This window comes from Astatotilapia calliptera, chromosome 10 (genome assembly GCF_900246225.1).
Source record: "Astatotilapia calliptera chromosome 10, fAstCal1.2, whole genome shotgun sequence".
Taxonomy (NCBI): domain Eukaryota; kingdom Metazoa; phylum Chordata; class Actinopteri; order Cichliformes; family Cichlidae; genus Astatotilapia; species Astatotilapia calliptera.
Genome location: NC_039311.1, coordinates 193,762 through 206,200, shown reverse-complemented (window position 1 = coordinate 206,200; position 12,439 = coordinate 193,762). Strand labels below are relative to the sequence as shown.

At 42.0% G+C, this 12,439-nt stretch overlaps 1 protein-coding gene across 1 annotated transcript; it reads left to right on the top strand.

Moving 5' to 3' along the window:
• Positions 1–3,475: 3,475 nt before the first annotated feature.
• LOC113030561 (dapper homolog 3-like) lies at positions 3,476–6,363 on the top strand. Its single transcript, XM_026182107.1, has one exon. It carries the CDS (start codon positions 4,229–4,231, stop codon positions 5,855–5,857), a length of 1,629 nt encoding a protein of 542 aa, XP_026037892.1. The 5' UTR covers positions 3,476–4,228; the 3' UTR covers positions 5,858–6,363.
• The last annotated feature ends 6,076 nt before the right edge of the window (positions 6,364–12,439 follow it).

Below are 12,439 nucleotides of genomic sequence, written 5' to 3'. Positions count from 1 at the left end.
GTAAAACACACAGGAAGAGCCCATTTTCATATTCATGTTGACCTTCAGAGTGTTTCCCTGGCTGCCACTTGTAACATCCTTTGCTTCCCACTCCACTGTATTAGCCCAGTAAACACTAATTAGTGCTTTGAACTGATGCATAATACAACCCAAATTATTTCAGCCATCTTGGGTGCCACTGTCAGAAGAAATGGACGATATTAGTAAATGATCATTTGACACACCTCAGCTTTAAACAGGTGATTTCATTCCATTTTAGTCTTTAAAACTGGAGATTTGCTGTGTGATTTTTGTTATTCTTAAAGTGACACTAGAGAGTGTCTATATGAGTCCACTCCTCTGAGTGTTAAATGAACACTTTTGATAGTGTTATATTTTTAAAAGTAACCTAGTCAGTTTTTGAAGATTAACAATGACTAACACTGAGCAGTGTTGATTTTCTAACACTGGAACATAACTCAAAATGTTAGAAAATATTCCCAGTGTTTGAAAATCAGTACTGGAGATTTTGCTGTGTAGGAGAAAGATTGTAGTAAACAAAAATTGACAAATTTTAGAATTACATATGCCACATTCATTGTGTTTTGGGTTTTTTTGCTTGTTGTTTCAGTACAGTGCAGTGGAATAAGCAAAACTGATTAAGTCTAAACAGTAGCAAAGTTCAGCTACAGTTAGCTGGATCATACCTACAGTTGCTTGCAAGGGTATTCGGCCCCCTTGAACTTTCCCACATTTTGTCACATTACAGCCACAAACATGAATCAATGTTATTGTAATTCCACGTGAAAGACCAACACAAAGTGGTGCACACGTGAGAAGTGGAACGAACATCAGACATGATTCCAAACATTTTTACAAATAAATAACTGCAAAGTGGGGTGTGTGTAATTATTCAGCCCCCTGAGTCGATACTTTGTAGAACCACCTTTTTGCTGCAGTTCCAGCTGCCAGTCTTTTAGGGTCTGTCTCTACCAGCTTTGCACATCTACAGACTGAAATCTTTGCCCATTCTTCTTTGCAAAACAGCTCCAGCTCAGTCAGATTAGATGAACAGCGTTTGTGAACAGCAGTTTTCAGATCTTGCCACAGATTCTGGATTGGATTTAGATCTGGACTTTGACTGGGCCAGTCTAACACATGGATGTGTTTGTTTTAAACCATCCCATTGTTGCCCTGGCTTTATGTTTAGGGTCGTTGTCCTGCTGGAAGCTGAACCTCCGCCCCAGTCTCAAGTCTTTTGCAGACTCCAACAGGTTTTCTTCCAAGATTGCCCTGTATTTGGCTCCATCCATCTTCCCATCAACTCTGACCAGCTTCCCTGTCCCTGCTGAAGAGAAGCCCCCCCAGAGCATGATGCTGCCACCACCATATCTGACAGTGGGGATGGTGTGTTCAGAGTGATGTGCAGTGTTAGTTTTCCACACATAGCGTTTTGCATTTTGCCCAAAAAGTTCCATGGTGGTCTCATCTGACCAGAGCAGCTTCCTCCACATGTTTGCTGTGTCCCCCACATGGCTCGTGGCAAACTGCAAACGGGACTTCTTCTGGTTTTCTGTTAACAATGGCTTTCTTCTTGCCGCTCTTCCATAAAGGCCAACTTTGTGCAGTGCACGACTAATAGTTGTCCTGTGGACAGATTCCCCCACCTGAGCTGTAGATCTCTGCAGCTCGTCCAGAGTCACCATGGGCCTCTTGGCTGCATTTATGATCAGCGCTCTCCTTGTTCGGCCTGTGAGTTTAGGTGGACGGCCTTGTCTTGGTAGGTTTACAGTTGTGCCATACTCCTTCCATTTCTGAATGATGGCTTGAACAGTGCTCCGTGGATGTTCAAGGCTTGGGAAATCTTTTTGTAGCCTAAGCCTGCTTTAAATGTCTCAATAACTTTATCCCTGACCTGTCTGGTGTGTTCTTTGGACTTCATGGTGTTGTTGCTCCCAATATTCTCTTAGACAACCTCTGAGGCCGTCACAGAGCAGCTGTATTTGTACTGACATTAGATTACACACAGGTGCACTCTGTTTAGTCATTAGCACTCATCAGGCAACGTCTATGTGCAACTGACTGCACTCAGACCAAAGGGGGCTGAATAATTACGCACACCCCACTTTGCAGTTATTTATTTGTAAAAATGTTTGGAATCATGTCTGATTTTCATTCCACTTCTCACGTGTGCACCACTTTGTGTTGGTCTTTCACGTGGAATTCCAATAACATTGATTCATGTTTGTGGCTGTAATGTGACAAAATGTGGGAAAGTTCAAGGGGGCCGAATACTTTTGCAACCACTGTATATTCATAGTGCTTACAGAAAGCTAGCATGCATTCACTTCATTTACTTGACAAAGATAAGCCACAGGGATGTGCAGTCATGCTGTGTTCTCCTATGCAGGGGCACAATTACATACATTTACCAGTGATTTCCCAAACTTTTTGGTTAAGCCCCCCTTTGTTTTACAAGAGCAATCTTATTGTTTACATGAGATGAATTTCTACAATGGCAGATAGAGCCAAAATACTGTTATTGTTAATCTGGACTATCTGCAGGTTTTACAGGCTTACATACACACATGCAGTTACTGTCCCTCCATTTACAAAAGCAGAGGCGTCACGGTGTGATTATTTTACGTGTAGTTGTTTTTTCCTGTGTAATAATATTCAACATTTCTATTAATACATTTTTCAAAAATGCCTCTGTGCAAAATGGTTTCAAAAACATAAACAGCTGTGGGATCCTGTTTGTCTGTGATTTGAACCGGGGGAACAAATTATGGCAGGATCAGCCTGATGTTATTTGTATCCCACTGTAACTTTACTGTATACAGAGCTAACATCTCCAAAATGTCAGGTGTAGTTAGTCATTACAAAAAGTGTTTGTGAACTAAAAATGTGGGGGTACTGTTTGTCCGTGAGTTTGAGAGCCCAGCGCTGCTCCCGACGCAGGAAAAACTAATTCTGTGGCAGAGACCTACTGTACCTCGGCACTTGTGCAGGTGAAGCCAAAGGGAAGATATGCTTCACCATATTTTCTAGTCTTTGGAAGGAAGTTGTTTGTAAACAAATTTGGCGATGCTTCATCTCCTGCTTTGCGTTTGTGTGGGAGCCCCGTCAAAAACCTGTCCATTACGCTAGCAGTGTCCAAACATTCTTTCTTTGTTTTGTTTTTTTCTTTTCATACTGTGCCCCCGCCTGCAATGGCGCTGTGCCCCGCCTAGGGGGCACGCCCCACACTTTGGGAACCTCTGCATTAATCTATAATTGATCAATATATTTGTTGGTGTGTATGATGGAGGAAGGACGAGCTATCCACAGGAAGCATTTTGAAAAAAAAATGACCAGGCTTGTGAAGTTGAACAGCTCTAGTTGTTCAGGTTTTTATTTATGGATTTGTAAAATCGATTTACATACATTCAGATTGTTTTGTATTTGTCATCGGACTGAAGCACAAGTTGCAAGTATTCAAAATGACTCACAAATCATTGCATTTGTAAATCTTAGCTTGTGTTTGTGGATCATGTCATACACATTTGTGAGCCCTTTCAGATAAGTTTAACCCCATAGTGATGAAGAAATTTATTCCTAGAAACTGGTGGACTGTTGTTAAAAGGAGAACACGGCCCTGTCCCATTTGTCGAGTGTTGCTGCCATCAACTTCAAAATGACCTCTTTTCTATTTTCTATTATGAATAAACTATAGATTTATAAGATTCTGTTTTTAATTTACATTTGACATACATGCCAACTTTTCTTAGAACTGTAATTGTATCATATTTTCATAAGCAGTTCAGTTTCACATCTATAACATAGAGCGACAGACAGTAGCCGATGTTTTATCGGTTTTCTAATAATTCCACTCTTGTGGAAAGGTGCCTTTTTCAAGTTACTGCACATAAAAGGTGTCATATCCTAGGTCTAACCCTAGCCTTTCTTGACACCTGAAAATTTAGCTTATGGCTGTAAAATAAAGACAAAACATTGGTGTAGACATGTTTAATGGTTATCACACTGACGTTTTATTTTAAATCCTTGCAGTTTAAGCACATGGAAGAGTCTAGGCATATTATTCCTCTAATAAGGTTAATAGATTATTGAGTGAAAACTACTGTATTGTTTGTGTATCAATTATAAGTGTCACACTGGTCCATAGTTTTTCATTTTTATCTGCAGTGGTCAAGATTCATAATTACAGGTAAATGTTCATTAAAGTGAGAACTGACATCAGAATGATCATATGTATTACCTCTGCTTTTTATTTTTGTTAGGGAAAGCCCGTGTAGCCAAGGAAAATGGATCTTCTGAAATGAATTGCTACCCCGTGACCTCATGTTCCCTCTCAGCCCCCGAGGGGAGTGGTGAGAAAGAGACAAAAAAAACATACATGTCCACCCTGACAAGACATGCCATCGTTACGGGTGCTTTAGGGAAATTGAAAGAAGTTGACCCCAGTCTGTATGATTATCAACAAACCCAAAAGGTTGAGACTTACATATTTGGAGTGATTCAACGACGAACTCTACCCACACGGCCCTCAAAGCCTCGTACGAGCCTGGCACATGATGCCCGAGTTGTTAATGTGGTAAGGCAGAGTAGTTTATGCCAAAAGGATGAACAACATTTACCAAAACAGGAGTTGGCTCAAGAGATCATTGCACCCTCCCAGTGGTCAGAAGGAATTGCTTCAGAGGCTGGCCTTAACCTAGATCAGGAGCAATACCTTAGGATAGGGCCTACTGAAGATCCCCCACTCCCATATCATCTTCAGCAAAAGGGGCTTTATACCAAACCCAGGCAAGCCTCCATGACGCTGCTTGACTATCCACATGGTAAAGATGTCCAACCAGACTCCAGCACTACTGAGCCTGACTTATCCCAACGTCTCCCCAAGTACCAGTCGCCTCCAGCAGCAGCAGCAGCAGCAAAGTCTACTCAACCATCTTCTCCCGAAGATCATCTGGTCAGTGCCGAGTATATTCCGGGTCAGCCTTGTCGGACCTCCAACCGAGCTTATGCACATCACCACACCAACCACCACAAAGGTCCTGGGGTGTCCAAATCCAACCGATGTGCATATTCTCCAGAAAGACTCTATCATCAGGAGCAGCAACCCACGGCTTTTCATATCCAACCCCCAAGGTACAGAGGAGGCCCAAAGAAATGTCGATCAAATGAAGACAGAGGTGGTGCCAGCAGAAAGCCAGGGAAGAAGGCGTGCAGGTCTCAGTCAGAGAATAGCTTACAAAGGTTTCCAGAGCGCAAGTTTAATACAGTCGAGAAGGATGGTAGTGGAAGTGGGAACGCTGGAAGGGGAAGCCGCGGTAATCAACCCAGAAGCAAAAAGCAGCAACAAAGTAGCGGTAGCTACAGGCGCTCGCTGTCCACTTTGGAGCTCAGCCAAGATGAAGCTGATCAGCCACCTGTGACAATACCTGTGCAAAGCAACCAAAACTGCTGTCTTAGGCGCACACGTAAACCCCGTCCTACACACGCATCATATGCTTACCCCACAACCTCACACCATTTCCACCATCATCAGCACATGGAGTTTCAGTTGGAAAGGGACCAAACGCAACTGTGTCAGGCCACCGATGATTATTCTCACGCAGGTCAGGTAGAGTCTGAGTCGAGCATGAGTGAGGCTGACTCTCCAGATTCCAGCTCATTGTCCAGTGATTCAGATGAAAGTGGTGGTCTGGTTTGGCCACAGCAATTACCCCCAAGACTTTCCCTCCCATCAACACTTGCTCCATCTGGAGCACCTCTGCAGCCTAAGGCTTTTGTCAAGATAAAGGCCTCACATGCACTTAAAAAGAAGATCTTGCGCTTCCGTACTGGTTCACTGAAAGTAATGACCACTGTATGAAGTGAAACGAATGCCAAAGTGAAGTAACATGAGATGCAGTCCTTGAGTTTATGTACAGTGATGACATATTACATGGAAATGCTAATGAACTGATTTTGGACATGAATGGGTTTTAGTCTCAACAAGCAATGAAGGAAATGGCTGTCACTCTATGCATCTCCAATCTCTGTTTCAAAAGTAAGATGTAGAAATGACATTTTCCATGATAGTAGAAGTCTTAAATAGATGACTCACGCTAAAAAAGTCCTTGTCTTTGTTCAGATAAGTCCTGAAACACTGTCACGCATGCACATGTATATCATATTCCAAACCATGTATATCTTCACTTGAACTACCCTGACACAAATGAAAACGATAAGGGGCCTAATGTTAGACCAAGACTTTTGTTTGGGACTTGGTTGTATAAATCACAACACTACAGACTGTGTGTCTGTAGTGTGAAATTCATTTCACAACACTACTCCTCTTAACCCTTGTATGGTGTTCGGGTCTGTGAGACCCGTGTTCAGTTTTTTTCAAAAGAAAAATTAAACAATTAATTATTTTTTCACGTGTAAATGTGTTGTGTCTTTCCACTCACTCCACTTGATTATAACTGATTTATTTATAACATTTTATATAAAAGAAAAACGAGAAGCACATTAATTCATAAATGTGATCTAACAAAGGTAAAGGGAAAAAATTAACCATGTTTCCTGTTCATATGTCTTGTAATTGGGATGAAGTAAACATCTGTTGAGTAATTTAACATAAAATTGTTTGATAGTGTTAATTTGGAAAGCCAAAACTCTAGCGGGTCCACCAGACCCATGAACACTGGCTGAGTAACAAAAATACGAACACCACACAAGGGTTAAGGCACAACATACCAACAAGGTTTCACTAGAAACCAAGTTTTAAAGGTTTTGGTGAGCTTGCTGTCTGAATGTGCCTACTTTTACTCACCCAAAATGGTGCTATGTGTAAATCAAAAGCACTTATGAGCAGAGCTTAAGTACATTAATATTAATTTGTTTTATTTAATATATTTGCATTGTTTAGTATGTCGTATGAAAGTAAGTCATTCATTTATAGGTATGTAGATGAGCACAGGCTAGTAGAACGACTGCAGCATTTAAATAAAGTCATTGCCAATCGTATTTAAATGTATTTGGCAAATAACTTGACCCCAGTTCAGTCACAGAGAGATGGCAGACTGATAGTAGACCAGTGACTCTGTCTTTATTGCCTGTTTATCATTTTACACATTTACAATAATTTTTAACATTAAGTTTTGTTGCTATCTTCAACCACTGTGTGACTCTGATGTCTCTGATATCTAAGGCTTAATATTCTCTTTCAAGTGTGTAATGTCAACTTTACAAAATTAAGGATGCAATAAGTTGGACAAGGGATTTAAAAATAGCAGATTATTTGAAATCAATCACCATAAAAATGAAATAATAAATGCTTCTATTGTGACAATGACTCAGCACACACACAGGCAGCTTTGCAGGGTGAGTGTCCATTTATTCACAATGTTTACAACACCACAGCACTGAGCACACTCATGTCTCCAGTCCCAGCAGGCTACTCAAACGGGGTGATTGCTCAGACAATCAGTCCCAGCTGCCCTGGAAAACTGAGCTTTCTGGTAACGTTAAATCAAACCGTGCTCTTTTCCCAAACTTAGCCAAATATCTTTGGTGCCTATGAGTAACCAAACAAAGGTCAGCTGCTCTCTTCAAAGCAATTTTGTGATCAAGACAGGAATAAAGTAAAAAAGGTGTGGTTATTATTTTATGTTCTTTGCCTTACCAAACAAAGTGCCTTTAGGTGGCTGCTATATAAATAAAATTGAATTGAACTGATATTTGTGTGTGTGTGTGTGTGTGTGTGTGTGTGTGTGTGTGTGTGTGTGTGTGTGTGTGTGTGTGTGTGTGTGTGTGTGTGTGTGTGTGTGTGTGTGAGAGAGACCAAAGGGGGATTTCTATGGGCTGGGCTGTTTTATGACTTTAGGATTTAGCTGTTTCAGTTAACTGAAGGGGAGAGGAGAGAACATGTCAACACAGCAGCAAAAGAAAAACTTGCAGCCACATTTGAAAATATTTAACACTGAGTCAGAAACCAGTCGATTTCAGCTTTTTTGTGCTATGCTACAGTCCGTTTATAGCTTTTTCTCCATTCCTTCATTCCTCCATCTGGTAGTAGTTAGAAACAGAACCCTCCCTTCTGGCCAAGAACCGAGAGTATTTCCTGCTTAGTTGGTGGTGGGACAGAGAGGCATAGAGCCTGCAGAGGAAACCCCAGAGAGAGAAACAGAGGCACAGTTAGAGCGTGGGAGGAGGGTGAACGAAGGCCTCATGCACATACATCTGGCTTTCATTACCCAGACAGAGAAGGTGATGGTAAGTGAGGGCAGACAGACAGAGGGCTTGTATATGTGCCACTTTTGGAGATACTGTACATTTCTCTCTTATTTTGATGTTTTTCTGACTTTCACTAAGTTTATCTACATTTCAAAAGCTTGGAACCGACTTTCTAAACCTGCCTTCACTGTAAACAGAACAGCAAGAAGGCGTGGCTCATTTTTTTCGCTATTATTTTAACTTTTTTCTGTTTGTAAAAACATGAATCTTGGTGCTCTGGGCCTTCAATGTAAAGCTCGTGTACTAGTCGTGTCAGCCAAGTCCTGAGGGAATGACAGAGCCATCAGAAGAGTAGTCAAAGAGCAAAAGGTTCAAAGAATTTTAAAAAATAAGAGCACACAGAGAAAATGGTTTGGTGTGAATGTTTAATCCCCCTCTAACAGTTTCTCCCCAGGGACACAACACAACTGATATTTTGACATCATGTTTAAAATGCAGTCAGTCCAAAAAACATAATTATGTTAAACTTAGTTACTCAGGATTTATGGTTTAGCAGGAAATCTCCACCATGGCTGTGTCCTATCTGCGAAACACTTTGAAAACCTACGACATAACCCAACGTGAGTCTCCCAAAATATGTGCATCAGAGCGACAGACCCCACCTCAAAAGCACAGAGAGAGAACTCCCCACAAAGGCCAAGAGCTAAACTAAAACACTGATGTTTAATGCTCATGTCAGCTTTGGTAACATAGAAATCTAGTGTAGTGTATTAATCTTCTTGTTTTACTGTGAAGTTGTAAAATGGTGTATTGAAACATGTTTTAAAGAGCTCAAACAAAGAAAGTTCTTATGTTCCCCAATGACTAATATATTGCTTTAAAGTTTGGAGATGATCCAGTGGAAACCAAAGCTCTGAACAGGCTGAAACCTTTGGCTTCTACAAAGTGTAAACTTGAGATTTTTATTTATAGTGTGTGAGTTTGTAAAACTTTATCCATTCATTGTTATGTCGTAGGGCAAGGGTGGGCAACTCCAGGCCTGGAAGGCTGGCGTCCCTGCAGGTTTTAGACATGTCGTTGAACCAACACAGCTGATTTAAATGGCTAAATTAGCTCCTCAACATGTCCTGAAGTTCTCCAGAGGCCTGGTTATTTAGCTCGTCATATTGCAGCCACAGAAATTATTTGTCCATGAAACCATAAAGCTGCACTTTCTTTTTGCCTTATAGTCTGATTTGTCATAACTTTTCCGTTTTGTGGTAAGCTTTTCTTTGGCTGTCACTTCTTCACCCTGACCTGTCTTATTTGGCTCAGCAGAACTAAAATATATATCCTGCTGCTTTTACACACGCACTCACATAAGCTCAGCGATTCTCTGCGCGATCAACCTCTCACATGTTTAAGCTGCCGGAGATTTCACTTGTCATGTTTGCATAGTAAGCTAACGATTGATAAGACGATGTCAGAGGAATTGGTGCAAATTATCGTCACTCACCAATCAGTGCTGTCGCTCTCTATACACAGTTCGCACGATTGCAAAGTGAAAGCAAAAAACAAGCGCAAATTCAAACGCGATTTCAATATGTCACATATTGACAGTGGCTCACCGATGCCAATGACATGATTACCCAGCTACATTTCCGAAAGAATGCAAAAGCATTGACATATATTTTTCCTTCCTACGATAGGCCGACGGGCAGGGCAGAGATAGATTTTGGTAGCCCGACTGGAAAAATCGCTAGCCCCAGGATGTCGGGCTAGCGATATTGCAAGCCTTGTATCTGATTGAGGAATCACTCATCTTTGGAAAAGAGAGTTTATTACAGAGAAATGTCTCTTTCCAAAATAAAAGCTATACTATACGCTTCTTCTGGGCTATATTCTCAGCAGCATATTAAACATATCAGGTCCCCATAAGGAGAATCATGTGCTAACGGCTGTCTAAATGACTCGGGTAAAGTTTGTAGCATGCGTGCTTGTTGTTTTTGTCTGCTTCCACTTGTCTTTGCACCAGGATGATGTCGGTGTAAATGTGCAGTCATATTCATTGTGTTCCCACTAGTGTTTTCAGGTTAATCTGAAATGACGTTAACGCCACAACACGGCAAATCTCCGTTAACGAGCTATCCCTGATCGCCCCGTGCGTGGGGCTGGACTGCCAACACGTTAACGAGCTAACTGTGCTAACACACTAGCTCCCACCCATGTAATTGAGCATTGCGTGGCACATCCAACATACTGTTTTACTTTAGTCCGTGACGCGCTTACCTTCAGGGTCATACGTCACATGAAAACCAAAATAATTCCAAACGCCAGATCTGAATGAGGGTGGGGGAGGTTCAGTTTGCCATGTTGCAAGGAGAGCTTAACTTCTGTCTGGCTAGCTTGCCCTGCGCTCAGTGAATCTTCGTTCGACTACTCCGCCTAGGCTGCACTGTCGAGCGCAGATCCACTGAGCGCTCAACACAGACAGCATCTTGGAAGTTCCAAGAAAGTTCCAAGTTCCAAGAAAAAAAAAAAAAAAAAACACAGACAGCATCGACAGAAGGAAAGTTGATAAAATAAATAAAAAAATTTGTATTGTTCGATACATATGCGTACCGAACCGAAAGCACTGTATTGAACGGTTCAATATCGATACGAGTATCGTTGCACCCCTAATATCGTTGCTGGGTGTTATATATATATATATATATATATATATATATGTATATATATATATATATATGTATGTATGTATATATGTGTATATATAAAAAAAAACACCCAGCACGCCCCTGCGGGCGGTTTATCCTTCAAGCTCGGGTCCTCTACCAGAGGCCTGGGGAGCTTGAGGGTCCTGCGCAGTACAGTGGGGCAAAAAAGTATTTAGTCAGCCACCGATTGTGCAAGTTCCCCCACTTAAAATGATGACAGAGGTCAGTAATTTGCACCAGAGGTACACTTCAACTGTGAGAGACAGAATGTGAAAAAAAAAATCCATGAATTCACATGGTAGGATTGTAAAGAATTTATTCGTAAATTAGGGTGGAAATAAGTATTTGGTCACCTCAAACAAGGAAAATCTCTGGCTCTCACAGACCTGTAACGTCTTCTGCAAGAAGCTTTTCTGTTCCCCCACTCGTTACCTGTATGAATGGCACCTGTTTGAACTCATCATCTGTATAAAAGACACCTGTCCACAGCCTCAAACAGTCAGACTCCAAACTCCGCCATGGCCAAGACCAAAGAGCTTTTGAAGGATACCAGGAAAAGTATTGTAGACCTGCACCAGACTGGGAAGAGTGAATCTACAATAGGCAAGCAGCTTGGTGTGAAAAAATCAACTGTGGGAGCAATCATCAGAAAATGGAAGACATACAAGACCACTGATAATCTCCCTCGATCTGGGGCTCCACGCAAGATCTCATCCCGTGGGGTCAAATGATCATGAGAACGGTGAGCAAAGATCCCAGAACCACACGGGGGGACCTGGTGAATGACCTGCAGAGAGCTGGGACCAAAGTAACAAAGGTCACCATCAGTAACACACTACAACGGCAGGGAATCAAATCCCGCAGTGCCAGACCGTGTTCCGCTGCTGAAGCCAGTGGCATGTCCAGGCCCGTCTGAAGTTTGCCAGAGAGCACATGGATGATACAGCAGAGGATTGGGAGAATGTCATGTGGTCAGATGAAACCAAAGTAGAACTTTTTGGTATAAACTCAACTCGTCGTGTTTGGAGGAAGAAGATACTGAGTTGCATCCCAAGAACACCATACCTACTGTGAAGCATGGGGGTGGAAACATCATGCTATGGGGGCTGTTTTTCTGCCAAGGGGACAGGACAAGTGATCCGTGTTAAGGACAGAATGAATGGGGCCATGTATCGTGAGATTTTGAGCCAAAACCTCCTTCAATCAGTGAGAACTTTGAAGATGAAACGAGGCTGGGTCTTCCAACATGACAATGATCCAAAACACACCGCCCGGGCAACAAAGGAGTGGCTCCGTAAGAAGCATTTGAAAGTCCTGGAGTGGCCTAGCCAGTCTCCAGACCTCAACCCCATAGAAAATCTGTGGCGGGAGTTGAAAGTCCGTGTTGCTCGGCGACAGCCCCAAAACATCACTGCTCTCGAGAAGATCTGCATGGAGGAATGGGCCAAAATACCAGCTACTGTGTGTGCAAACCTGGTAAAGACCTATAGTAAACGTTTGACTCTGTTATTGCCAACAAAGGTTATGTTACAAAGTAT